This window comes from Heloderma suspectum, chromosome 4 (assembly GCF_057233095.1).
Source record: "Heloderma suspectum isolate Gila_16-S chromosome 4, 16-S_ref, whole genome shotgun sequence".
In the NCBI taxonomy this organism is placed as follows: domain Eukaryota; kingdom Metazoa; phylum Chordata; class Lepidosauria; order Squamata; family Helodermatidae; genus Heloderma; species Heloderma suspectum.
The window spans coordinates 81,506,203-81,530,858 of NC_139461.1; the positions used below are offsets into that span (position 1 = coordinate 81,506,203).

Genomic DNA, 24,656 nt, shown 5'->3' on the forward strand with positions numbered 1-24,656 from the left:
TCTACAAATGGAGAAGGTTCAAGACCACAGTCACTTTACCCAGGAGCACTCGTCTTACCAAAATCTCTCCAAGAACAAGCCGGTGCATCATCCAGGAAGTAAAAAAGAACCCCGAGTAACATCGAAGGATCTGCAGGCCATTCTCTCCTTGGTTAATGTGAGCGTTCCTAACTCAACGATCAGAAAAAGACTGAACAAAAATGGAGTTCATGGGAGGATGGCCAGGAGGAAACCACTGCTTTCTAAAACAAATGTTGCTGCCTGTCTGAAGTTCACTAAAGATCACGTAGGTGATCCCCAATGGATCACCTATGTGGAACAGTGTTCTCTGGACAGACGAGTCAAAGGCAGAACTTTATGGCCTTAATGAGAATCATTATGTTTGGCGAAAACAAACACTTGAGTTCATAAAGAAGAACTTCATCCCAACCATCAAGCATGGTGGTGGGAATGTGATGGTTTGCAACTGCTTTGCTGTCTCAGGACCTGGACGCCTTGCCATCATTGACACAACCATGAATTCTGCAGTGTATCAGAAGATTCTAGAGGAGGGAGCCATCCGTCCGTGAGCTGAAGCTGAACTGAAAGTGGATCATGCAACAAGACGATAATCCTAAACATACAAGCAGAACTACAAAAGAATGGTTGCGGAAGAAGAAATTCCATGTTTTAGAATGGCCCAGTCACAGTCTGGATGTAAGCTCCATCAAAATGTTGTGGCAGGGCCTGAAGTGAGCTGTTCATGCAAGGAAGCCCTCAAATGTCACTGAGTTGAAGCAGTTCTGTAAGGAGGAATGGGCCAAAATTGCTCAAAAATGATGTGAGAGACTGACCAATAGTTACAGGAAATGTTTACTTGAAGTCATTCCTGCTTTAAGGGGTGCCACCAGGTACTGAATCTAAAGGTTCATATACTTTTTCACACATGGATGTTGAACATTGAATCAGTTGTGGGCAAATAAATGTTGAAAAAGCTTTATGTTTGTGTGTCATTTGTTTACCCACGTTATCTATTTTTTTTTATGTAGGATTATGGGGTTACATTAAGATCTAATAACATTTTAGTTTGGAAATATGTAACAATCCTGAGGGGTTCACAAACTTTTTCTCACCGCTGTAAATTGCACTCCATCCAGCCTTCCAAACAGTTGTTTCACTATCTGTATAGAGCAGGATTTAAATGGGGAAGACATAATATGTGGAGAGTCATCCCTGAGTACCTTCCCGGTCAGCTGATTGGTGCTGGATAATGCTTTTTCCAGCACCAATTAGCTGGGCCATGGGGGAGGTGCATGGGATCTCACTACACAGAGAGGTTTAAACTTCCCCATCAAGGCATATTCAGATGGGGTGTGGGGAAGAGAGTGCGTGAATGTCTTGAGGAGTGTGGGAAAAGCTATGTGTGTATTGGGGCAGGGGTGGCAAGTAGGAAGGCTGTGTGTGTATGGCCCAACCCACTTCCTATATTGATACACCGATTGCTGAGCCTCTTTTGTTATTGAAATAGGGCTGGATAACATGCCCTGTGTACCATAGCATACTCTATTTGTAGTGTTCAAATAAAGACCTCTTAAATAAAGAGAAAACTCTATGATCAGTTGAGTTTTCAGACAGCGTATCCAAAGTCTTTCCCTAGAAATGAGTCAAATGCAAATTTAAGATCTATGAAAGCTACAGTCAGGGTCAGAAATATTAGAACAAGGATAACTGTTTTGGCAGTTGGCCTCTATACACCACCACATTGAAGTTGAAAGGAAACACACCCAGATGGGAGCAAAGTCAGGATTTTCAACTGTAATTCAAGGGGTTTGACAAAAGTGGGGCACTAACCATTCAGGAAGGACAGCCAGTGGCATACACACACACCCATTGTTGGTGGCTCCTAAGTAATGGAATGAATGGCTGACAGGCAGCTGCATGGCCAGGTGTGGCCTGTTTCCTGGGTACCCCATGACCAATCAAGCAGATAAAAGGCCTGGAGGTGGGTCTGATTGTTATACTTGCATTTGGTAGCATGTTGGTAACTCCCAACATGAGGTCCAAAGAGGTGTCCATGCGAGTGAAGGAGGCCATCATTAGACTGAGGAAACAAAATAAACCCATCAGAGAGATAGCAAAAACAGTGGGAGTGGCCAATACAACAGTTTGGAACATCCTGAAAAAGAAGGAATTAACTGACAACCTCAGCAACAGCAAAAGGCCTGGCAGACCACGGAAGACAACTAAAGTGGATGACCGCAGAATTCTGCTCATAGTGAAGATTCACAACATGTAGCCAGGTCAAGAACACTCTTGCGTATCAAGCAGGCATGTCCTTGTCAACATCTACAGTCAAGAGACGGCTTTACGAATGTAAATACAGAGGCTTCACAACAAGGTGCAAACCACTGGTAATGCTCAAGAACAGAAAGGCCAGATTAGCCTTTGCCAGCAAACACCTAAAAAAGCCCGCCTAGTTCTGGAATAAGATTCTTTGGACTGATGAAACCAAGATTAACTTGTACTGGAATGATGGGAAGAGAAAAGTACGGAGAAGGAAAGGAACAGCTCATGATCCAAAGCATACCACATCATCTGTCAAACATGGTGGAGGCAGTATTATGGCATGGGCATGTATGGCTGCCAATGGAGCCGGGTCACTGGTGTTTATTGATGACCTGACTGCTGATAAAAGCAGCAGGATGAGTTCTGAAGTGTATAGGGCTATACTTTCTGCTCAGATTCAGCCGAATGCTGCCAAACTGATAGGACGCCGCATCATATTGCAGATGGATCATGACCCAAAACATACAGCAAAAGCTACCCAAGAGTTTCTCAAGGCAAAGAAGTGGGATGTTCTTCAATGGCCAAGTCAGTCACCTGATCTCCATCCAATAGAGCATGCGTTTCACTTACTGAAGACAAGACTGAAGGCAGAAAGACCCATGAACAAGCAGCAGCTGAAGGCAGCTGCAGTAAAGGCCTGGCAAAGCATGTTGAGGGAGGAAACTCATCATTTGGTCATGTCCATGGGTTCCAGACTTCAGGCAGTCATTGGCTGCAAAGGATTTTCATCCCGGTATTAAAGGCGATCCTTAAGTTTGAAATGATGTTGGTTTGTTCCATTACTTATGAGCCACCAACGATGGGTGTGTGTGTAGGCCACTGGCTGTCCTTCCTGAATGGTTAGTGCCCCACTTTTGTCAAACCCCTTGAATTACAGCTGAAAGTCCTGACTTCGCTCCCATCTGGGTGTGTTTCTTTTCAACTTCAATGTGGTGGTGTGCAGAGGCCAACTGCCAAAACAGTTATCCTTGTTCCAATATTTCTGGCCCTGACTGTATATGTAAAATCATGTCCTGGAAGATTTAGAATAGTTCTCCACCAAATTAGTGAAAAGTAGGCATGCTCCCAAGCATGGTCTGAAGGCACATAAGACATCTACCTTGCTGAAGCTAAGCAGGTTTGGTCAGTGCTTAGAGGGGAGACCACCTGGGAACCACATGTAGTCACCTTGAGTTCCACTATGGAAGAAAGGTGGGATGTAAGATAGATAGACAGACAGACAGATGCACAATGATCTATAGAGGTTCTCCTCGTCGGAATCCAGACTGTTTCATTCCTGGAATATCTACAGATTCAGCTTGCATTTCCATTGATACTATAAGAATTATACATATAATCCGTCAGTAATTGACAGAAGACTAATTGGCCTGTTATTATTGGGATCTGATTAGCTCCTTTCTTAAAAATCAGAATTGTTTCAGTGGTAATCTACCCATTTTTGTTATGTGTATAAAAAGAATAACCAACCTAGGAGTCTACTATAATATATTAGCCTTTGAGGTTTCTGGTAAAATTAGATGAGGCCCAGGCAGTTTGTGTGTCCTTAACTGGGAGATATGATCTCTAATTTCATCTATTGGTACAGAAGATCTTGAAGTCAAGTCACAAGGCATCACTGAAGATGACTAATGGGCTCATGGAGAAATTCAATGGTACCTTAAAAGGAATGATTAAAATTTAAATGGACTTGAAATTTAATGACTGGGATAAAAACAAGATGGATAAAAATTGATTTTTTAAAAATTGGCAGTTTTTATTTAAATTGGTTTTTAATTTAAAACAAATAAGATACTATTTATATTTCTCTCCCAGCTGTGCCCTCCTGGGTACTCGGTGCAGCACCAACACCGACTTGAGGGTCGGGGAGGGGGGGTTGCCGTGGTCTATAGGAATTCAATCTCCCTCTCCAGGCTTCCTGCTCATTCGAGTGCAGATCTTGAGTGTTTGTACCTTGTGTTGGGTACCCGGGACAGATTAGGGATTCTGTTGGTGTACCGCCCACCCCGCTGCCCATCAGACTCCCTGCCTGAGCTGACGGAGGTGGTCTCGGACTTGGTGTTGAGGACCCCTAGGATGATGGTCCTGGGGGATCTCAACTTCCATGCCGAGGCCGCTGTATCCGGGGCGGCTCAGGACTTCATGGCCACCATGACAACCATGGGGCTGTCCCAACATGTTATTGACCCAACGCATATAACAGGACACACGCTTGATCTGGTTTTCTCGACTGGGCAGGAGGATGGTGATCTGAAAGTGGAGGAATTAACATCTGTCCCTTTGTCATGGTCAGATCACTTCCTGCTGAGGTTTAGACTTCTGGCGGCCTTTCCCCTCTGCAAGGGTGGGGGACCTATTAAAATGGTCCACCCCCAGAGATTAATGGATTCCGATGGATTCCAGAGGGCTCTGGGGGATTTTCCTGCTGGTATGGCTGATGCTCCTGTCGAAGCCCAGGTCACTGTGGAATGCAGAGATGACTCGGACGGTTGACACGATCGTGCCCAAGCGCCCTCTCCCTCTGAGCAGAGCCCGGCCAGCTCCTTGGTATACACCTGAGCTGAGGGCAATGAAGCAAGAGGGGAGACAGCTAGAACGCAGGTGGAGCAAAACCCGTGCTGAGTCTGACCGAACACAGGTAAGAGCCCACTATCGAGCCTACTCTGTGGCGGTGAGGGTAGCAAAGAGACAGTTCTTTTCCACCAGCATTGCATCTTCTCAGTGTCGTCCAGCGGAGCTTTTCCGAGTGGTTCGTGGCCTGTTACATTCTGGGCCAGGGAGAGAGATGGTGGAACCCTCGGTAGCAGGCTGTGACAAGTTTGCGCGGCACTTTGAGGATAAAATCGCTCAGATTTGTCATGAATTGGACACCACCATTAATGCAGTTCCCTTGGTAGAGGTGTTCAGAGCACCGTCTGGTCCAGTTTTATCGGATGAGTTTCAGTTACTGAGGCCTGAGGATGCGGACAAGGTGCTTGTCCAAGTCCGATCGACCACTTGTGTGCTTGACCCTTGCCCTTCATGGCTTATTAAATCAAACAAGAAGGGGTTGTCCGGCTGGGTCCAGGAGGTTGTAAATTCCTCCTTGAGAGAGGGAGTGGTGCCTGCCGCTTTAAAAGAGGCGGTAATTAGACCACTCCTGAAAAAGCCTAACCTGGACCCAGAGGATGTTAACAATTATAGGCCAGTGGCCAACATCCCCTTCCTGGGCAAGGTGCTTGAGCGGGTGGTTGTAGGACAGCTCCAGGCACTGTTGAATGAAACGGATTATCTAGATCCATTTCAATCGGGCTTCAGGCCTGGTTTTGGAACGGAAACTGCCTTGGTCGCCCTGTGGGATGACCTCTGCCGGGAGAGGGACAGGGGGAGTGCGACCCTGTTGATTCTTCTGGACCTCTCAGCGGCTTTCGATACCATCGACCATGGTATCCTTCTGGATAGGTTGTCTGGGTTGGGAGTTGGAGGCACTGCTTTACAGTGGTTCCGCTCCTACTTGGATGGCCGATTCCAGAAGGTGGTGCTGGGGGATTATTGCTCTGTGCCATGGCAATTGTGCCATGGGGTTCCACAGGGCTCTATTTTATCCCCCATGCTGTTTAACATCTACATGAAACCGCTGGGGGAGGTTATCCGGAGGTGTGGGCTGAGGTGCCATCAATATGCGGATGACACCCAGCTCTACCTCTCTTTTTCATCAAAACCAGGTGAGGCAGTGGCTGTTCTGAATCAGTGCCTGGGCACGGTAATGGACTGGATGAGGGCCAATAAACTGAAAATCCAGACAAGACGGAGGTACCGTTAGTGGGTGGTTTGTCTGCCCAGCTAGGTGATATTCAACATGTTCTGGAAGGGGTTGCACTCCCCCTAAAGGATCAGGTTCGTAGTTTGGGGGTGCTCATGGATCCAGAACTGTCACTTGAGGCACAGGTGAACTCAGTGGCACGGAGCACTTTTTATCAGCTTAGGCTGGTATACCAACTATGCCCTTATCTGGACAGAGATAGCCTAGCTACAGTTATCCATGCTCTGATAACTTCTCGTCTGGATTACTGCAATGCGTTATACGTGGGGCTGCCTTTGAAAACGGTCCGGAAACTTCAGCTGGTCCAAAGTAGGTCAGCAAGATCGCAGGGACTGACCTGCGAGCTCATATTATGCCCGTACTTTTCCAGCTGCACTGGCTACCAGTCCATTTCCGGGCCCGATTCAAAGTGCTGGTGTTAACATTCAAAGCCCTTAACGGCTTGGGGCCAGGTTACCTGAAGGATCGCCTCCTCCCATATGTGCCTGCCCGGACCTTAAGATCATCATCAGCGGCCCTTCTCCATGAGCCCCTGCCAAAGGAAGTGAGGCGGGTAGCTACTAGGAGGAGGGCTTTTTCTGTTGTGGCACCCCGGCTCTGGAATGAGCTCCCTAGTGAGGTTCGCCTGGCGCCTACATTGTACTCCTTTCGGCGCCAGGTGAAGACCTTTTTATTTTCCCAGGCATTTTAGCTTTCTAAATTTTTATCTTTGCTGTTTTAAATCTGTATTTTAAACTCCTGCACTGCAGCTAGATTTTATTGTGGTTGTATTGTTATATTGTGGTTTTAATGTTCTATATATTTTAAATTGTTTTATTATGTGTTTGGTTTTAGTTTTTGTGAACCGCCCAGAGAGCTTCAGCTATTGGGTGGTATAGAAATTAAATAAATAAATAAATAAATTTATCTCTTATAAAAACAACGTAGTTATGATTAGATCCCATCATAAATGTGCTAAAGCTACACTTACAGTTTCATAAAAGTGAAGTTACCTACAAAGCAAACATCAGCATTCATTTCAGTTTTTCATCAAATGAAAATGGCTCTGTCCACCCTAACCACCAGGTCTTGCTTCTTGAAAGTTCTGGACTTTCAGTTTCTCTGAGTAGAGTCACATGTACAAAGACACAGGCTAGATAGGATAGTTCTGTGCTTATGTAGTTGTGGAATTAGACCAAGCAAGGCAGAGGAGTTAGTTAAGATATAAAGACAATATAGCACAGTAGATTAAAAGAGGCTTAAAATAAATCCTAAAAATTAAAAAATTAACCATTTAAAAAAATTAACCATTTTGAAAAATTGGATTTTTCAGCCCAGTAGCTATCAGACCTTGCTTTAAGAACATAAGAAGAATCATGCGGGATTACAGCAGGGGTCCATCTAGTCCAGCATTCTGTTCACATAGTGGCTGACCAGCTGTCAACAGGAAACCTACAGGCAGGACATGCATGCAACAGCGCCCACCCATGTTCCCCAGCAAATGGTGTAGATAGGCTTACTGCCTCTGATACTGGAGGTAGCATAGTAGCTATTGATAGCTTTCTCCAGGAATTTGTCTAACCCTTTTAAAGCCAGCCAAATTGGTGGCCATCATTATGTCTTGTGGTAGCAGATTTCATAGTTTGACTATAGTTTGAATTACTTTTATCTGTCCTGAATCTCTCACCAATCTGCTTCATGGAATGACCCCAGGATCTAGTATTATGAGACAGAAAGAAAAATGTCTCCCTATCCACACCATGTTTAATTTTGTACACCTCTATCATGTATCCACTTACTCACCTTTTTCCAAAGCTAAACGACCCAGCTGTTGTAACCTTCCATCATAGGAGAGTTTCTCCAGCCCGTTGATCATTTTAGTTGCCCTTCTTTGCACTTTTTCCCAGCTCTACAATACTGTTTTTTAGGTGCGGTGACCAGAACTATACACAGTATTCTAGGTGCGGTTGCACCATAGATATATATACTGGCAGTATGATATAGGCAGTTTTATTCTCATTTCTTTTCCTAATTATGCCTAACATGGAGTTTGCCTTTTTTTATAGCAGCCGCACATTGGGTTGACATTTTTATCAAGCTGTCTACCACAGTCCCAAAATCTCTTTCCTGGTCTATCACCACTAGCTTGGACCCCATCAGGTTATACTTGAAGTTGGGATTTTTTGCCCCAACATGCATCACTTTACACTTGCTTACATTGAACCACATTTGTCATTTAGACACCCATATTCTCAGTTTGGAGAGATCCTTTTGGAGTTCCTCACAATCCCGTTTTGTTTTAACCACCCAGATAATTTGGTGTCATTGGCAAACTTCGCCACCTCACTGCTCACTCCTAATTCCAGATCATTTATGAATAAATTGTAACGCATTGGTCCCAATACAGATCCCTGTGGGACTCCACTGTTGGGAGAATTTACCATTTATTCCTACTCTCGGCTGTATAAGAGGACCTGCCCTCTTATTCCATGACTGCTAAATTTGCTCAGGAGTCTTTGGCGAGGGACTTTGTTAAAAGCCTTTTGGAAGTGCAAGTCAACAGTGTCTACCAGATCACCCCTGTCTACATGTTTACTGACACTCTCAGAGAACTCTAAGAGACAAGACTTACCTTTGCGGAAGCCATGTTGATTCTTTTCAGCAGGGCTTGTCCTTCTGTATGTTTACTAATTTTATCTTTAATTATGCTTTCAACCAATTTACCCAGGAGAGACATTAAGCTAACCAGCCTGTAATTTCCTGGATCCCCCCTACATTCTTTTTAAAGATTGGTGTTACATTGACCATCTTCCAGTCCTCTAGTACACAGGCTGATCTTAGGGAGATGTTGCTTTTTTTTTCTTCTTCTTCTTCTTCTTTTTAGAAGATCAGCAATTTCATATTTAAGTTCTTTAAGAACTCTGGGTTGGATACCATCTGGGCCCAGTGATTTATTTTCTTTCAATTTGTGAATAAGTTTGAGAACTTCCTTCATGTTTGCCTCAGTTGCTCAGGCCTCCTTCCTGAAAATATCAGCTCGGACACAGGTATCAGTCCTATATCTTCTGCATTGAGGACAGATTAGAAGAATTTATTCAGCTTCTCTGCGATCTCCTTATCCTCCTTTAGTATTCCTTTAACTCTGTTGTCATCCAGCAGTCCAACTATCTCCCTAGCTGGTTTCCTGCTTGTCATATATTTAAAGAATTCTTTGTTGTTGGCCTTGATGTTGTTGGCAATACACTCCTCAAAATGCGTTTTTGCATCTCTCATTGTCTGCTTGCATTGCCTTTGTGCAAGCTTGTGCTCCCTTTTGTTTTCCTCATTTGGGCAAGACTTCCATTTTCTGAAGGAAGCCCTCTTTCATTTAATGGCTTCCTTGACACAGTTTGTTAACTGTGCTAGGGACTTCTTGGGCTTGGTATTATCTTTCCTAACCTGTGGTGTACAGGTTGCTTTGAGCTTTTACTCATGGGCATTTTGTTTTTGCTTGCTACTTTGCAAGGCTGTGCTGAGGCAAATCAGAAAGGAACAACTCTGGAAAGAAAATGAGAAGACAAAAATGTACAGTGTGCATCTTCCGATATTTTCATGCTAAGGCTGCAATCCTGTACCCACTTACCTGGGAGCAAGCCCCACTGAACTCAGTGGAACTTATTTCTGAGAAGACATGTATAGAATTGTGCTGTCAACCTCAAACTGTAAAGGGTACTGGTAATAAGAAAGATCTTATATGGATATGTTTTAAAGAGATTCCCTCTGTAGGTAAAAAGGAAGTCATGCAAACTATATACATTCAGACAAAGAAATGCGAAGCCTGGCTGTAAGGATAAAATGGTGTACTGAGTTTAGTTGTAAATTAACATGGTGTAGTGGTTAGATTTGGACCATTGTTCAGAAAATATATGAAAATGTTTCAGTGGGATATTTGATTTATATCAGTGATTGTAATCAACTTAATTCACCTTGATTTAAATTAGTCCAGCCTTGATAAAAACTGTCATATTTGCTGTTCGCTTTTTGGGAGGTGCCTCAAGAGTCTAGTGGGTTGTCCCCATTCAAATTAGTGTTTGGGAAGGAGAGTAAGGGGACCTCTAGATTTAATTAAAGAGAATCGGCAGATAAGCTTGTAGAGAATAAAACATATGTGGTAGATTATGTTTTCAGTATATGTGAAAAGATAAAGGAAATTATTAAAGAGGTTCAAAATAACATATTAGTAGCCCAAAAGAAGCAGAAACACTGGTATAACAAGTCAGCATGTTTAAGGGAGTTTGACTGGGGGGGGGGGGGATAAAGTTATGGTATTTCTGCCCTTACTTGGCAATAAAGTAAAGGCAGCCTAGGAAGGTCCTTTTGTGGTTGGACAGAACAGATAGAGTTACTTATGCTGTGGCTAAGAAAAGAGAACCAAGGAGATGTAAAGTGGTCCATGTAAATATATTAAAACCATATTTTAATAGAGAAGAATTAATAATAAGGGTGGAAGAGGCAGAGGATGAAGAAATTGTGGATGTGTTGGAACATTGTAATAAGAATTGCAATTTAGACCAGATAAAAATGGTCTGATGTTATTTCTATTCAGGAAAAGGACAAAGTAATGTCATTCTTAAAGCAATTTAAGGAATTATTTTCTTCTAAGCCTGGTATAACCAATTTGGCTGTACATAAAATAGATACCAGTGATCATCCTTGTGTTAGGAACACTTTTTATAGAGTCAACGGGAGGGTGTTGACTAAGTTCTAAGGAGAGAAATAAAAGATATGCTGGACTTAGTGGTAATGCAGTGTTCTATTATTCCATGGTCTCTACCTGTGGTGTAGGTACCAAAGGCAAATGGCTCAATGAGGTTTAGTGTTGATTATAGAAAACTGAATGCTATAAGAACACCTGACTCATTTTCTATGCCTAGGATGGAATATGTACTCAAGGTGCTGGGATCTGCAAAAGTGGTATTTACCATTGATTTATACAAAGGTTTTTGGCAGATGATCTTAGCTCAGGAGACTAAGTCCAAATCAGCATTTGTTACCCCTGATGGTTTGTACAAATTTAATGTGTTATCATTTGGACTGAGGTATTAATCTTTCTTCCAAAGGCTGATTAATAACTTATCAAATGGGTTGGGGTCTTATGCAGTTGCTTGTATAGATGACATAGGCATCTTTGGTGACAATATAGAGGCACATTTGGTCCATTTAGAGTCAGATTTACATGCCATTCAGAAAGTGGGAATGATCATTAGGCTATCTAAATGCCAGTTTAAGTTGTCGGAGGTGGTGTATTTGAGTCATAAAGTTGGGAATGGAAAAATTATACCATTATGGAACAGAGTGTAAGGAATTCATACCTGGGTTCTGTGATGTTACATGTATGTATATAATGAACCTGTAGTTATGGTTATGTATTCCTGTTATATCTCTGTGTTTAGTGTGAGTATCTCTGGTGTATGAGAGAGATGAGTGACAAGATAAATGGTGAATTTGTATATGTGTGTTGATTGGCTGAATGAGTGAGAGGGGGTAGAGTGTCTGTGCTATATAAACAGTGTGCTGTGCTTAAGTGAGACAGACAGAGATAGGGATTTGATGTCAAATGGTTTAGATCACAGATAGGATTTTTAGGACAGAGAGAGAAAGGGGTCTGTGGTGACTTGAGAGTGTGATCTAGCTGGTGTGTATGAGAGATTATATATTGATAAAGCCATTAATTAATTAATTGATTGACTTTAATAAAGTTTTATTTGTTTATAAAATTCTACACCTGCTCTTGGCCATGTAAGAGTTAAAGTAATAAAGGGAAACAGTACAAGTTATAGAATAAAAGTCTGTGCGTCCTCAACTTCGAAGACAGAGTAAAAAGAGTTGGACTTGAGCCTAAAAGTCCTGGTGACAGTGAAACCAAGTGTGTGTGTGAGAAGGTGTTTCCTGCTGGGGTGAGATAGGCCTTAGAGAAGGAGAATTCTCACTGAGAGGAAGCAGGAACACCTCAGGTTCCACCTAGTAATAAGAAAGAAGTTAGATCTTCCTTGGGAATAATGGGTTATTACTGTAGATTAATTTTATGGCTTGGAGGTATAGCTGCTCCTATGCATGAGCTCACAATAAAAGAAAGACCAAACAAAGTATTGTGGACAGTGGATTGTCAAGAAGTTCTCCAGAAACTAAAAAATACTTTAATAACCATGTTAGTGTTAAAAGCTCCAGATTGTAACAAATATTTTAACGTGGCCACCAATAAATAAGACTGTTGGAAGCTGTGTTATTGCAAGATAAGTAAAGCATCCCATAGCTTACCTCAGCAGGAAATTTTCATCATGGGAAAGTAGTTTTTTCATCAGTAATAAATTGCTAGTTGGCAGAAGGACAACAGAGAGGGAGCAAACCTAACCTCTCTGAGCAGGGATTTCCACAGCCTGGGTGTGGCCACCATGAAGGCCCTCTCCCTCATCATCACCAAAGTCAATTCAACATACATACAATACACCCACCAGGATTGATTTAATTTAAATCAAATTGATTTAGATCATGATTTAAATCGCTTCTCTGAAGAGCTCCGTTTTAATTATTTACATCACACTTTAAATCACTAGTGAGGAAGATTCTGTTTAATTACCATTTTTAGTAGAAGTACATAATTGTTTAATATAACCTTAATACATAACCTTAATTCAGAGATGTAGGTTTTCTTAGAAGATAGGTATATAGTGGAGGATACATCCACCAGAAGTTTCCTCAAGAGTCAGGACTGCATGAATATGTTCCGTCACTTTTGGTTTCACTTTCTGTTCCCCTCCCCTATCCCTTGCATTTATATCCAGACTCCTCTCCTTGTTCAGACCTACTCCATCTCCCCAAATTCTCTATTTGTTGACCTTTTATATCTTTGCACCTAGAGAGAGGCAAGGCCGAGAGAGAGAGAGAGAGAGAGAGAGAGAGAGAGAAAGCGCGCGCATGTACTTCTGTACACCAGCTGCAGTGCAGAATAGGACTGAACAGGTTATCTTCCATCTCCATAAACTGCTGTTAACATATTCATAGAATATAATTAGAAGTTGTATAATTACTATTCATGATAATACCCTTGACCTAGACTCTTTTTTTACTAATTGTTTAAGAAAATTTTGAAATCTGATTTAAATTTTAAAAATCCAGTTTTCAATTTTTTTTAATTGTTGATTTTTATCAACTCTGACACCCACTGAAAAAGGAGGACAGGATTGGATAATATATGTGCTTGAACATCTATTCTACAGCTTCATTACCTCTCTAGGTGGCATACTATCAAATGTGTATGTTACACTATCGACATTTGTTCTGGGAGAAGACTTCTTCATTTTTGGAGCATTTACTAGATGTGTAATTTGAGCCTGCACAGGTATTTCTCCTTGAAGCATTATCTTTGGCTGAGCAGTAAATGGACACCTCTAAACACATAGCTGATTGCAGCTCAAAATCTTTGGCAGCTGCTATAGCACTTAGGTGCTTACGCCGCATTGTGGCCATGGCATTCACTCAGTGGGCCAAGAATCACATTGAAGATTTTCCCTTTGACAGCAAGGGGTTTTTTTAGCAATGCAAAAGCTCCAGACAACAGCACAGGACATCAAACAACTTTTAACCAGTCTTGCTGTTGACAAATGTCTTCCTCTGGCTGTGCTGCATCCAGATCTCTATTCTTGCAAAGGTCTTGTTGGATGTCTTCATACTCAGGAAAAAAGACCTTCTCAGTGGCAAAGGCTAGATCATCAAACTGATGTAAGGGGTTGAACCCTTCTGAATGTTGTATTTGACTGGACTGTCGTAATCTGAGACCCTTCTCAGCCTGCATTCAGTATTTGCCTCTAGGACTTAGCAGGTGCATTGCCACAAACCATTGGATTCTTACCATTGTCTGGGTTGGTTATGCAGTAGAGTTTGCCTCTCTTCCTTTGGACACACTCTGTCACAACATCAACCCATACTTTCATTGCTCCAAAATGGGACAGCAGAGCCAGTGCCCATCAGTTCCAGAGCACTATGGTTCCAATCAACATGCGTCGCCATGCTCAAGAAAGACACGAGTTTCTCCCCTATCCTAGACCTTTGGGGTTTTAACACTTAAGCAGGCCCAGGAAGCTCAGGATGGCGATGCTCTCCAATATTCTCCCTTTGCTGCAATGGGGAGATTGGTTGCATCCATTGATTTTCAAAGACACCTATTTCCACAAAAACATCTAACCATTGCTTCAAGTTTAGGTCATCCTGTTGGCTTTGCCACAGTCCTGAGGGGCTTTACAAAATGTATGCCTGCCATTGCTGCCTTTCTCCACCTATGTCCAAATCAACATCTTTCTATCATGCCAGCTGCTCCTCAACCACCTCTTCATCATGCTTCACCTCCTCGAGGAGTTGTGTGTATGAGTAAATAAGGGAAAGTTGTGTCTAGTGCCACTGAGCAACTTGCTGACCGAGCATTTTTGCCTGAGGGGAGGGGAGGAATGATCATCCAGTTGACTGCCACTGTTACCTCTGCTCAAAGGCACATTTCATACAGTGACTTTTGGGTTTCATGGCTGCAACCATAGCAGTTACTCCACTGGAAGTGATTCACATGAGACTATTACAACACTGCCTTATCCAAAAATTATTTCATTATTAAGGTTGATCACTTGCGAGCCAGTGTGGTGTAGTGGTGAGAGTGTTGGACTGGGAGCTGGGAGATCCGGGTTCTAGTCCCCACTCAGCCATGGAAGCTCACTGGCCAGTCACAGACTCTCAACCCAACCTACTTAACAGGGTGGTTGTTGTTAGGAAAAAATGGAGGAGGAGGAGGAGGAGAATGTAAGCCGCCTTGGGTTCTTTGCAAGGGGGAAAAAGGGTGGGATATAAATGCCATAAGTAAGGTAGTGGACAGACCCTCCCAACCTGCTCAAGGGGATCCACTGGTACCATCATTGACGATGATGTTGGATACATCCCAGTGTGGGGTTGAGTCCATCGCAGAGATCTCCACATCAATGTTCCATAGTCTTCTGCAGAGAGAGCAAACTCCATATCAGTGCCCTGGAACTGTTGGCAGTGATAAAGGCATTTCACACCTTCTACTACTCCATTCACAACAAGATAGTTCAGTGATAATCAGTAATATGGCCACCATCTGTTATGTGAAGAAGCAGAGAGGAATGGGGTCACATACATCTTTATGCTTTGCTCTTCTGGGAACTTCAGGCAAAAGCCCATGACTTCCTCCAGTTTCTACCCAGCACTTCTCTCCTTGGGTATCTTCAACAGTCCTGTTACCAGCTGGCAGAACTCCTAGTCTAGAAGCTGTCAGAGATCACTCCACCAGGGCTGCTGCATTGTCTACAGCTTTCCTCCATGGTGTTGAGGTGGTGGTCCTCTGCCATGCTGCTACTTGGTTCCAGCCCTCTACATTTATCCACCACTACTGATGATGTGAGGGTCAGGATGGCTGCCTCCTTTGGAAGAGCTAGGTTCTCTGGCTTCTTACTACCTGACCCATCTCTAGTAAGGTTGCTAGAGGGTGTATTGATTTAAATCATCTAGAGAAAACCCTGATTTAAATTAAGTTTGCCACTTATAGTTGTTCAGATATCCTTAAACAATGGTGCAAATCTGATTACAAAACATGTTAATAGGCAACGCAATAAAGCATTTTACAAGAAAGGAGGGTGTACTGTGTGTACATTTTTAGATAACTTGATTTTTAATAATTTAGGGAATAGTACATCATACTCTTTAATTTAGGGAATTGTACTGTGTCAAGCCTCCAGCAAAGGAGATCGTTACCTTGTCGTGGTGCTGGAGCTTGAGCACCTCAATGATGTCATGAGCTAAACGGTGAAGGGACACCCAAGACGGGAAGGTCATGGCAGACAGATCAGACTAAATACGATCCCTGGGGAAGGAAACGGCAACCCACCTCAGTATTCTTGCCATGAAAATTAAATGGATCAGTACAACCAGAGATATGTCGGTATACCATCGGAAGATGGGACTCCCAGGTCGGAAGATGGTCAAAATGCTACTGGGAAGGAACAGAGGATAAGTTCAACTAGCCCCAGATGTGATGACGCAGCTAGCTCAAAGCCGAAAGGACAGCTAGCAGCTGATGGTGCTGGTGGTGAACGATGAATCCGATTCTCTAAAGATCAACACACCATAGGAACCTGGAATGTAAGATCTATGAGCCAGGGCAAATTGGATGTGGTTATTGGGGAGATGTCAAGATTAAATATAGACATTTTGGGTGTCAGTGAACTGAAATGGACTGGAATGGACTTCACATCAAATGACCACCAGATCTACTACTGTGGATAAGAGGACCACAGAAGAAATGGAGTAGCCTTCATAATTAATAATAAAGTGGCTAAAGCAGTGCTTGGATACAATCCAAAGAAATGACAGAATGATCTCAATTCGAATTCAGGGTAAGCCATTTAACATCACAGTGATCCAAATATACTCCCCAACCACAGATGCTGAAGAAGCAGAAGTAGATCAGTTCTATGAGGATCTGCAGCACCTACTGGATAGTACGCCAAACAAAGATGTTATTTTCATTACAGGAGACTGGAATGCTAAGGTGGGTAGTCAAACGACACCTGGAATTACAGGCAAGCATGGTCTGGGAGAACAAAATGAAGCAGGACATAGACTGATAGAATTTTGCCAAGACAACTCACTGTGCATAACAAACACTCTCTTCCAATAAGCTAAGAGATGACTTTATACATGGACTTCACCAGACGGTCGACACCGAAATGAGATTGACTACATCCTTTGTAGCCAAAGGTGGCAGACATCTATGCAGTTGGTAAATACAAGACCTGGAGCTGATTGTAGTTCAGATCACGAAGTTCTTACTGCACAATTTAGAATCAGACTAAAGAGAATAGGGAAGACCCACAGATCAGTTAGATATGAGCTCACGAATATTCCTCATGAATATGCAGTGGAGGTGAAGAATAAATTTAAGGGACTAGATTTAGTAGATAGGGTCCCGGAAGAACTATGGACAGAAGTTCGCAACATTGTTCAGGAGGCGGCAACAAAAAACGTCCCAAAGAAAAAGAAAACCAAGAAGGCAAGATGGCTGTCTGCTGAGACACTGGAAGCAGCCCAAGAAAGAAGGAAAGCAAAAGGCAACAGTGATAGGGGGAGATATGCCCAATTAAATGCAAAATTCCAGAGGTTAGCCAGAAGAGAGAAGGAATTATTTTTAAACAAGCAATGCGCGGAAGTAGAAGAAGAGAATAGAATAGGAAGGACAAGAGACCTCTTCCAGAAAATTAGAAACATCGGAGGTAAATTCCAGGCAAAAATGGGTATGATCAAAAACCAAGATGGCAAGGACCTAACAGAAGCAGAAGAGATCAAGAAAAGGTGGCAAGAATATACAGAAGATCTGTATAGGAAGGATAATAATATTGGGGATAGATTTGACGGTGTGGTCAGTGAGCTAGAGCCAGACAACCTGAAGAGGGAGGTTGAATGGACCTTAAGAAGCATTGCTAATAACAAGGCAGCAGGAGATGATGGTATCCCAGCTGAACTGTTTAAAATCTTGCAAGATGATGCTGTCAAGGTGATGCATGCCATGTGCCAGCAAATTTGGAAAACACAAGAATGTCCAACAGACAGGAAAAGATCAACTTATATCCCCATACCAAAAAAGGGAAGCACCAAAGAATGTTCAAACTATCGAACAGTGGCACTTATTTCATATGCCAGTAAGGTAATGCCCAAGATCTTGCAAGGTAGACTCCAGCAATTCATGGAACGAGAATTGCCAGATGTACAAGCTGGGTTTAGAAAAGGCAGAAGAATTAGAGACCAAATTGCCAATATCCGCTGGATAATGGAGAAAGCCAGGGAGTTTCAGAAAAACATCTATTTCTGTTTTATTGGCTATTCTAAAGCCTTTGACTGTGTGGATCATAACAAATTGTGGCAAGTTCTTGGTGGGCTGGGGATACCAAGTCATCTTGTCTGCCTCCTGAGGAATCTGTATAATGACCAAGTAGCAACGGTAAGAACAGACCACGGAACAATGGACCGGTTTAAGATTGGGAAAGGAGTACGGCAGGGTTGTATACTCTCACCCTACCTATTCAACCTGTACGCAGAACACATCATGCGACGTGCTGGGCTTGATGAAGCCAAGGCTGGAGTTAAAATCACTGGAAGAAACATTAACAATCTCCGATATGCAGATGATACGACTTTGATGGCTGAAAGCAAGGAGGAGCTGAGGAACCTCATGACAAAGGTGAAAGAAGAAAGTGCAAAAGCTGGGTTGCAGTTAAACCTCAAAAAAACCAAGATTATGGCAACCAGCTTGATTGATAACTGGCAAATAGAGGGAGAAAACGTGGAGGCAGTGATAGACTTTGTCTTTCTAGGCGCAAAGATTACTGCAGACGCTGACTGCAGCCAGGAAATCAGAAGACGTTTACTTTTTGGGAGGACAGCAATGACAAATCTTGATAAAATAGTGAAGAGCAGAGATATCACACTGACGACAAAGGTCCGCATAGTTCAAGCAATGGTATTCTCCGTAGTAACCTATGGCTGCGAGAGCTGGACCATAAGGAAGGCTGAGCAAGGGAAGATAGATGCTTTTGAACTGTGATGCTGGAGGAAAATTCTGAGAGTGCCTTGGACTGCAAGAAGATCAAACTAGTCCATACTCCAGGAAATCAAGCCAGACTGCTCACTTGAGGGAATGATCTTAACGGCAAAACTGAAGTACTTTGGCCACATCATGAGAAGACAGGATACCCTGGAGAAGATGCTGATGCTAGGGAAAGTGGAAGGCAAAAGGAAGAGAGGCCAACTAAGGGCAAGATGGATGGATGATCTTCTGGAGGTGACGGACTCGACCTTGGGGGAGCTGGAGATGGCGACAGCCGACAGGAAGCTGTGGCATGGGCTGGTCCATGAAGTCACGAAGAGTCGGAAGCGACTGACCGAAAAAACAACGAACTGTGTCAAGCTGCAGATGCAGCAGCTGTACAATAGGAATGGTAAGAACTAAATCACACACAATCACAATAGTACTTATTAAACATAAAGGTTTCACATTGCATTTGGTGCAGTCTCCTGCGTTGCCAACTGATGACCTCCTTAAACTATTGTTTTAATCTTCACATGTTATTAACTCTAACAGACAAGTAATGTTTAAATAGTTCTCCAGCCCTGAAATTTATTATGACTGGCATAACAGAGGAGTGGTTTTGAGATGCCCATGCCATGGCAACATCATCTTCAGATGTTCGACATCTACCTTTATATCTAAGGTTGAAAATGTTTGCAAGAAAATGAGGTGGAGTTAGTGCTTGATGCATCTGCTTCTTTATTGCCTGCAATTTAACTTTCTGCTTATGTTTTACTTTCTTCAGTGTTTTTTGAAGTGCCTTCCAAATTTCAACAATATCAGCAATGCAGCAACAGTCTGAAGTATGTCTAAGACTTTGGATATAGGCTTCAGTATACTGGGCATATCGCTTTCTTAGTCTTTAATCCAGTGTTAGATACTTTGGATGAGTTGCTTCCATCTAGTTTATTATGGTTTTCTTCACACATTTGTTCTTTACACATTGTTCAGAACAGTCAACCTCAGAATTCTATCGAACACCTTGAGAGAGTTTGGATCCTCCTGCTTTCTTTCAGTGAAGCTGAAGAAAATGATTGTTATGGAAGTATTTTACGACTTCAACAACACTTTCTTTTATTCCTGGAGTATTTAAGTCTGTTGCTAAAAGATGCATTAAATGAGCACTGCAGCCATATGTTATTAAAGAGTTTCCTTCTGTTTCTCCTTCTAAGTATCTTCTCATCTTTGCTATGTTTGCAGCATTGACTGTGACAAAACTGTGTACATGCTGCCTCTTCTTTTAAATATTCTATGTGGGCATTTTCTGATGTATTTATTGTTTTTGAAAGATATGCAACCCCACCTTCTGTTGTCACACAGACACATATTATTGGATCATTACGTATATTGCTCCACCCATCAAAGACTGCCAAATTTCCCCTCAGTATTTCTTGCATGCTGTTCAAGTTCCTTCCCATACACTGTATCTAGCAACATTCCATAATTTATGCTCTACCAGCTGGAGTGTAGCCTGGTCGCAAGGAATCAATCATATCAGTGAAGTGGTGTTTATCATTAACAATGCAAAAAGGAGAATTTGTAGCATAAATGAATCGATGAATCTTTTCATCTATGGTGACTTGCTGGTCCTTACTACAAGCCTATCCATGGTGGTGGTTTTACTGGATGATTGCAATCTTTTGCTTGCTACCGATACTTTATTTTCAGCACTGTTGCTCAAAGTACCAACAGAGAATGATTCTGAAGAAGTTGCAGATACAGTCAAAGCCTCTTGTGCTTAAGAAAGATCCTGAAGCACAAATGATTTTAAGTAGAAAGTAATAGTCAGACTCATTCTTCTCAGTTCTTCTCATTCTGTTATTAGGTTAATCATTTACATTTAGCACAGATGCAGCAGATCTGTTTCCAAATTACCAAAAAAGCGAAGAATGACAAAGTCCCATTGAACTCACTCAGGACAATCCAGTTCACGGTTGGTATGACTAGCCCCATTCGTCAGAATAAAGCCCATTGATATCAGTGGGCTTTGTTGTGACTAATACTTAGTTGGATTATCCCAACTGGTCCTTGGTTTTTTGAGAAAACAAGTGTAAAATGGGATTGCCTAGGGAAGCTGAGTTACGCTGAAGTAAAATAGGGAATAGATTTATGGCATAACCATTATGGTCTGCCATGATGTTCCAAAATAAGGGGCATGTAGTTTGTTATATAAAGTAGGAAAATGTCATCCAGTGGCAACTGGCAACTCTAGATTTCTCTTACTGTATCTTTCTGTACTGTAAACCTGGGTGATAGATTCTAAATCTAGGTACCAAACTAAAACCATGAGGATGATCTTAGCTAAGGTAAACTTTTCCCCCCCTAGTAATATCCAGCATAACAAACAGCTTGGGAATTTACTTGTTAAGTCACACTAGTAGTAAAAGGTAAATTATTTAATTTACTAACCAGCTGATCCAGGTTGTTCTTCAGGCATATCCACATTTTCGCTACATCATTTTCTCCCAATAAGCAGATCTCATTATGATGCTTCATTCTTACAACTGAGCCTTGCATCTCCTTCTGGCACTGCTTATACTTGACATGTTTTCTTTTTTGCTTAGGGAAGGAATTTCTTCAAAATATTCCCAGGTAGGGTTTCTCTTACGCCCAGAAGTCATGAAAGTTCGTGTGTGGCAAATGTGTGGGGAATAAAGGAATTTGAAGTTGTATCTGTGTTACAATGTGTTCTCTTTTTTCTTTATTGTCCACTCTGCCTCTGTGGTTCCTGGTGGCCAGGCAGAGACACACTTTTAGTCCCCAGTGTAGAAGTGAACATCTCCTCCTATCAGGATGCTCCTTTTCTCATCGTCTTCTTCAGCTGGTCTTCTCTTTTACGCTTCCAAGGGGGGGAAAAAACTCTTTTCCTTCCAAAATAATATCTCTGGCTTGATTACTCACAAGCTCTGTGTTCCCATTGTTTCTGGACAGTCCACATTTTACCCAGTGACCACTCTAAAGTCCAGAATCATTGGCTGCCTAAAACATGAATACTGTGAGGTGTGCAAATTACCTCAGAATCAGGCACCTTCACAAGAGGACTCATCTTCTAATGATGTATCGGGTTTCACACAACAATAAGCAAACTCCTTCAATCAGCAAACTTAAACTTATGCATACCAACAGGGTATGAGCTCTCCACAGACTCTGGCCATCGTTTTTGTTCCTGTGTTGTCTCTCTGTATTTCACGGGCATAGTTCTGCTGTACCACCACATAAGCATAAAACAAGAACAATTCTATCTAAAGGTCACATGTTTTTGCACATATGACCTTTAGTCAGAGAAACAGAAACTGAAAGCCCAGAACTTTCAAGAAGCAAGAGCTGGTAGGCTGGACAGGGACATTTTCATGAGATGCATGAAAAACTGAAATGAATGCTCATGTTTAATTGGTATGTAATTAAAAGCGTGAGTGTGACGGAGCCACTAATCAATTTTTATGAGACTGTAAGTAGTTTTAGCATGTTTGTGATTAGATTTAATTGTAGCGTTTTTTAAAAAACAAGTAGAGTTTTGATTATTTTTTTTAAAACATCAGAAAATCTGATTTAAATTTAGAAAGTCCATGTTTTAATTTTTTTTTAAAAAACGTTGATTTTTGTCCACTCTGGCTTTCTTTTCTACCAATATGTGGTACTACACAGAGACAACAAGGAAGAAAGATAGAGTGCTTACCTGAAACTGTGGTTCTTTGAACAGTCATCTATCTGTGCAGTCACACAATTCATCCTCCTACCCCACTGCAGGTGCCATTGTACATCTGTTTCCATTCTCATTTCCTTTATATAATTACTGTGGTGTTTAGAAATTGAACTGCATAGGAAAGCAGGAATCATGCTGCCTTGAGCATATGCATGGAGGGTGAGAGTGGAGCACCTACCAAAACTCTAGCCAGCTTTAGACGTTTCCCAGACAGAGTTCTGCACAGCTGCAGTACCCATATGTGGGACTGCACAAATGACCATTCGAAGAAGCTCAGTTAAGCAACCTTTTTTTGTACACCATGTAATTAGACGGTAGGATCCAATGCGGCCCAGGTCATGCCCCTTCCAGAAATGAGTGTTTCTGTTCATTTCTGCAATTTACCCCAGAAGTACTACATCGCAGCCACCAGTGGTAGGGGCCATGCACACCACTGTTGGTGGGCCTCAGCCACCCACACGAGTGTGGCATTGGATCCAACCCAATATATAGAATTCAGTTCTTCACTATGTGGAGATGACCACCGGCTTAGATGACTTTGAAAGGGGATTAGAGTAATTAATGGATGAAAGGTCTTTCAGTTCTCTTAGCTATGATAACTGAACAGAGCCTCCAAGTTCAAAGGTAGTATGTTGGTGAAGACTAGTTGTTAAATATTCAATGAGGGAGTACTATTGCCTTCATGCCGTGCTTGTGAGCTTTCTACAAACATCTGGTTGGCCACTGTGGGAAACTGGATGCTGAACAAGAGAAACCTTTAGTCTGATTGAGCAGAACATAATGTTCTTGAATAGTTTTATCCTAATCTCTGTATTATCTCCCCACCCCTTTCCTTTGTATATTAATATTTAACTTGCACTTTTAGGTATTTGGCATTTCCTCTGAAGAAAAATTTATTATCACAACAACTAATAGAAAAGAGATCACAAATGAAAACTTTGGTAAGTATGTTTCTCTAACACAGGGATAGGCAACCCGGTGTCCCCAGACTTTTTGGATTACAATTCCCACAATCCCTGAACATTGGTCATGCTGTCTGGGCTTATGGGAATTGTAGTCCAAACATCTGGAGGGCACCAGGTTGCCTACCTTGGTTCTAACAGGCGGCGAGGGAGGGGGCAGGGAAGCAGTTTCCGAAAACCGAACAATCCTATGGCCATCTAGGCGCTGTCTAGCGGCCATAAGATTGCGCCCTAAGGTAGCTTTTATTTGCAGATCTTAAGGTAAAAGCAATATATGATTTATTTACATTGGAAACTAAATTGTCTACATTTTAGAAAGTTACTATGGATAATGAAGTTGATTCCCTTATTTAAAGTTCTATATATATCTTATAGGTGAAATGGTTAAAGACAAGATGACTTTTTATTTGCTGCAGTCAGTTGATCAATCACTCCCCTCAGCAACACAGGAGCGTATTGATTTCCTTCCACATTATGACACGCTTGTGAAAAGTGGAATGTATGAATACTATGCTAGTGAAGGGCAAAATCCTCTGCGTAAGTATTTCAGATATATTTTGACCAAAAAGTGTATGACACGTAGTAAATCAGTGCATTGTATTTGAGTTTAAGACAAATGCTTTGTGATTAAATGAAGTTAGTTTTTAAGTTAGCTTCCAGAATAATAGCAGTAGGTTTAATAGAAATTTCCCCTTTTCCCCTTAATACCCTATGCACACACCCTAAAAGTAGTTGCCTACCCACCTAAACTATCATCTCATTCACTGGGGCTGGGTTCCAGTTTTCACCTGGGATCAAAACATTATTTCCTCTCCTCTCGATTTTTCTTAATGTGGATTCCTGGCTGTGTTGAAGGGGACACCAAGTGAGATCTCTATTTTGGCAGTTGCTGTGTAAGGAACACAGTTCATATGTTGCCATGCATAGATACCCATAAAGTGAAAACAGCATCCTGGCAGTTGCAGCTTTGGCTCCTTTTAAAAAAATAAATGGATTGTCCACCAGGATAGCAGATTTTTGAGATGGGCATGACTGGGAATAGCCTAGCCGTGGACAGCCCTCTCATGAAGCAGGTGATGCCCCCACCTCAGGTGGCAGAGCAGGAGGAATGGTGAATTGCGTGCTCTCTCACCAGGAGGACCTTCCACTCCTTTTGCTCTTGATGCTGCCACCGCTGCTACTGCTGTGTCTCCCATCTTCTCCCTACCCACCCAGTACAGGCAATCT

General features: G+C 42.2%; 1 protein-coding gene across 8 annotated transcripts in view; it reads left to right on the plus strand.

Moving 5' to 3' along the window:
* The window catches only part of SMCHD1 (structural maintenance of chromosomes flexible hinge domain containing 1), a 140,008-nt gene that overhangs the window by 12,181 nt on the left and 103,171 nt on the right, over nt 1–24,656 (plus strand). For all 8 annotated transcript variants that reach the window (XR_014790144.1, XR_014790145.1, XM_084849781.1 and 5 more), the window contains exons 2-3: nt 23,333–23,408; nt 23,805–23,966. Coding sequence is in view for 6 of the 8 variants with exons in the window: in XM_084849781.1 (XP_084705907.1) it covers nt 23,333–23,408; nt 23,805–23,966 (238 nt within the window). In the remaining 2 variants the exon portion in view is untranslated. The remainder of the gene's footprint in view (nt 1–23,332; nt 23,409–23,804; nt 23,967–24,656) is intronic.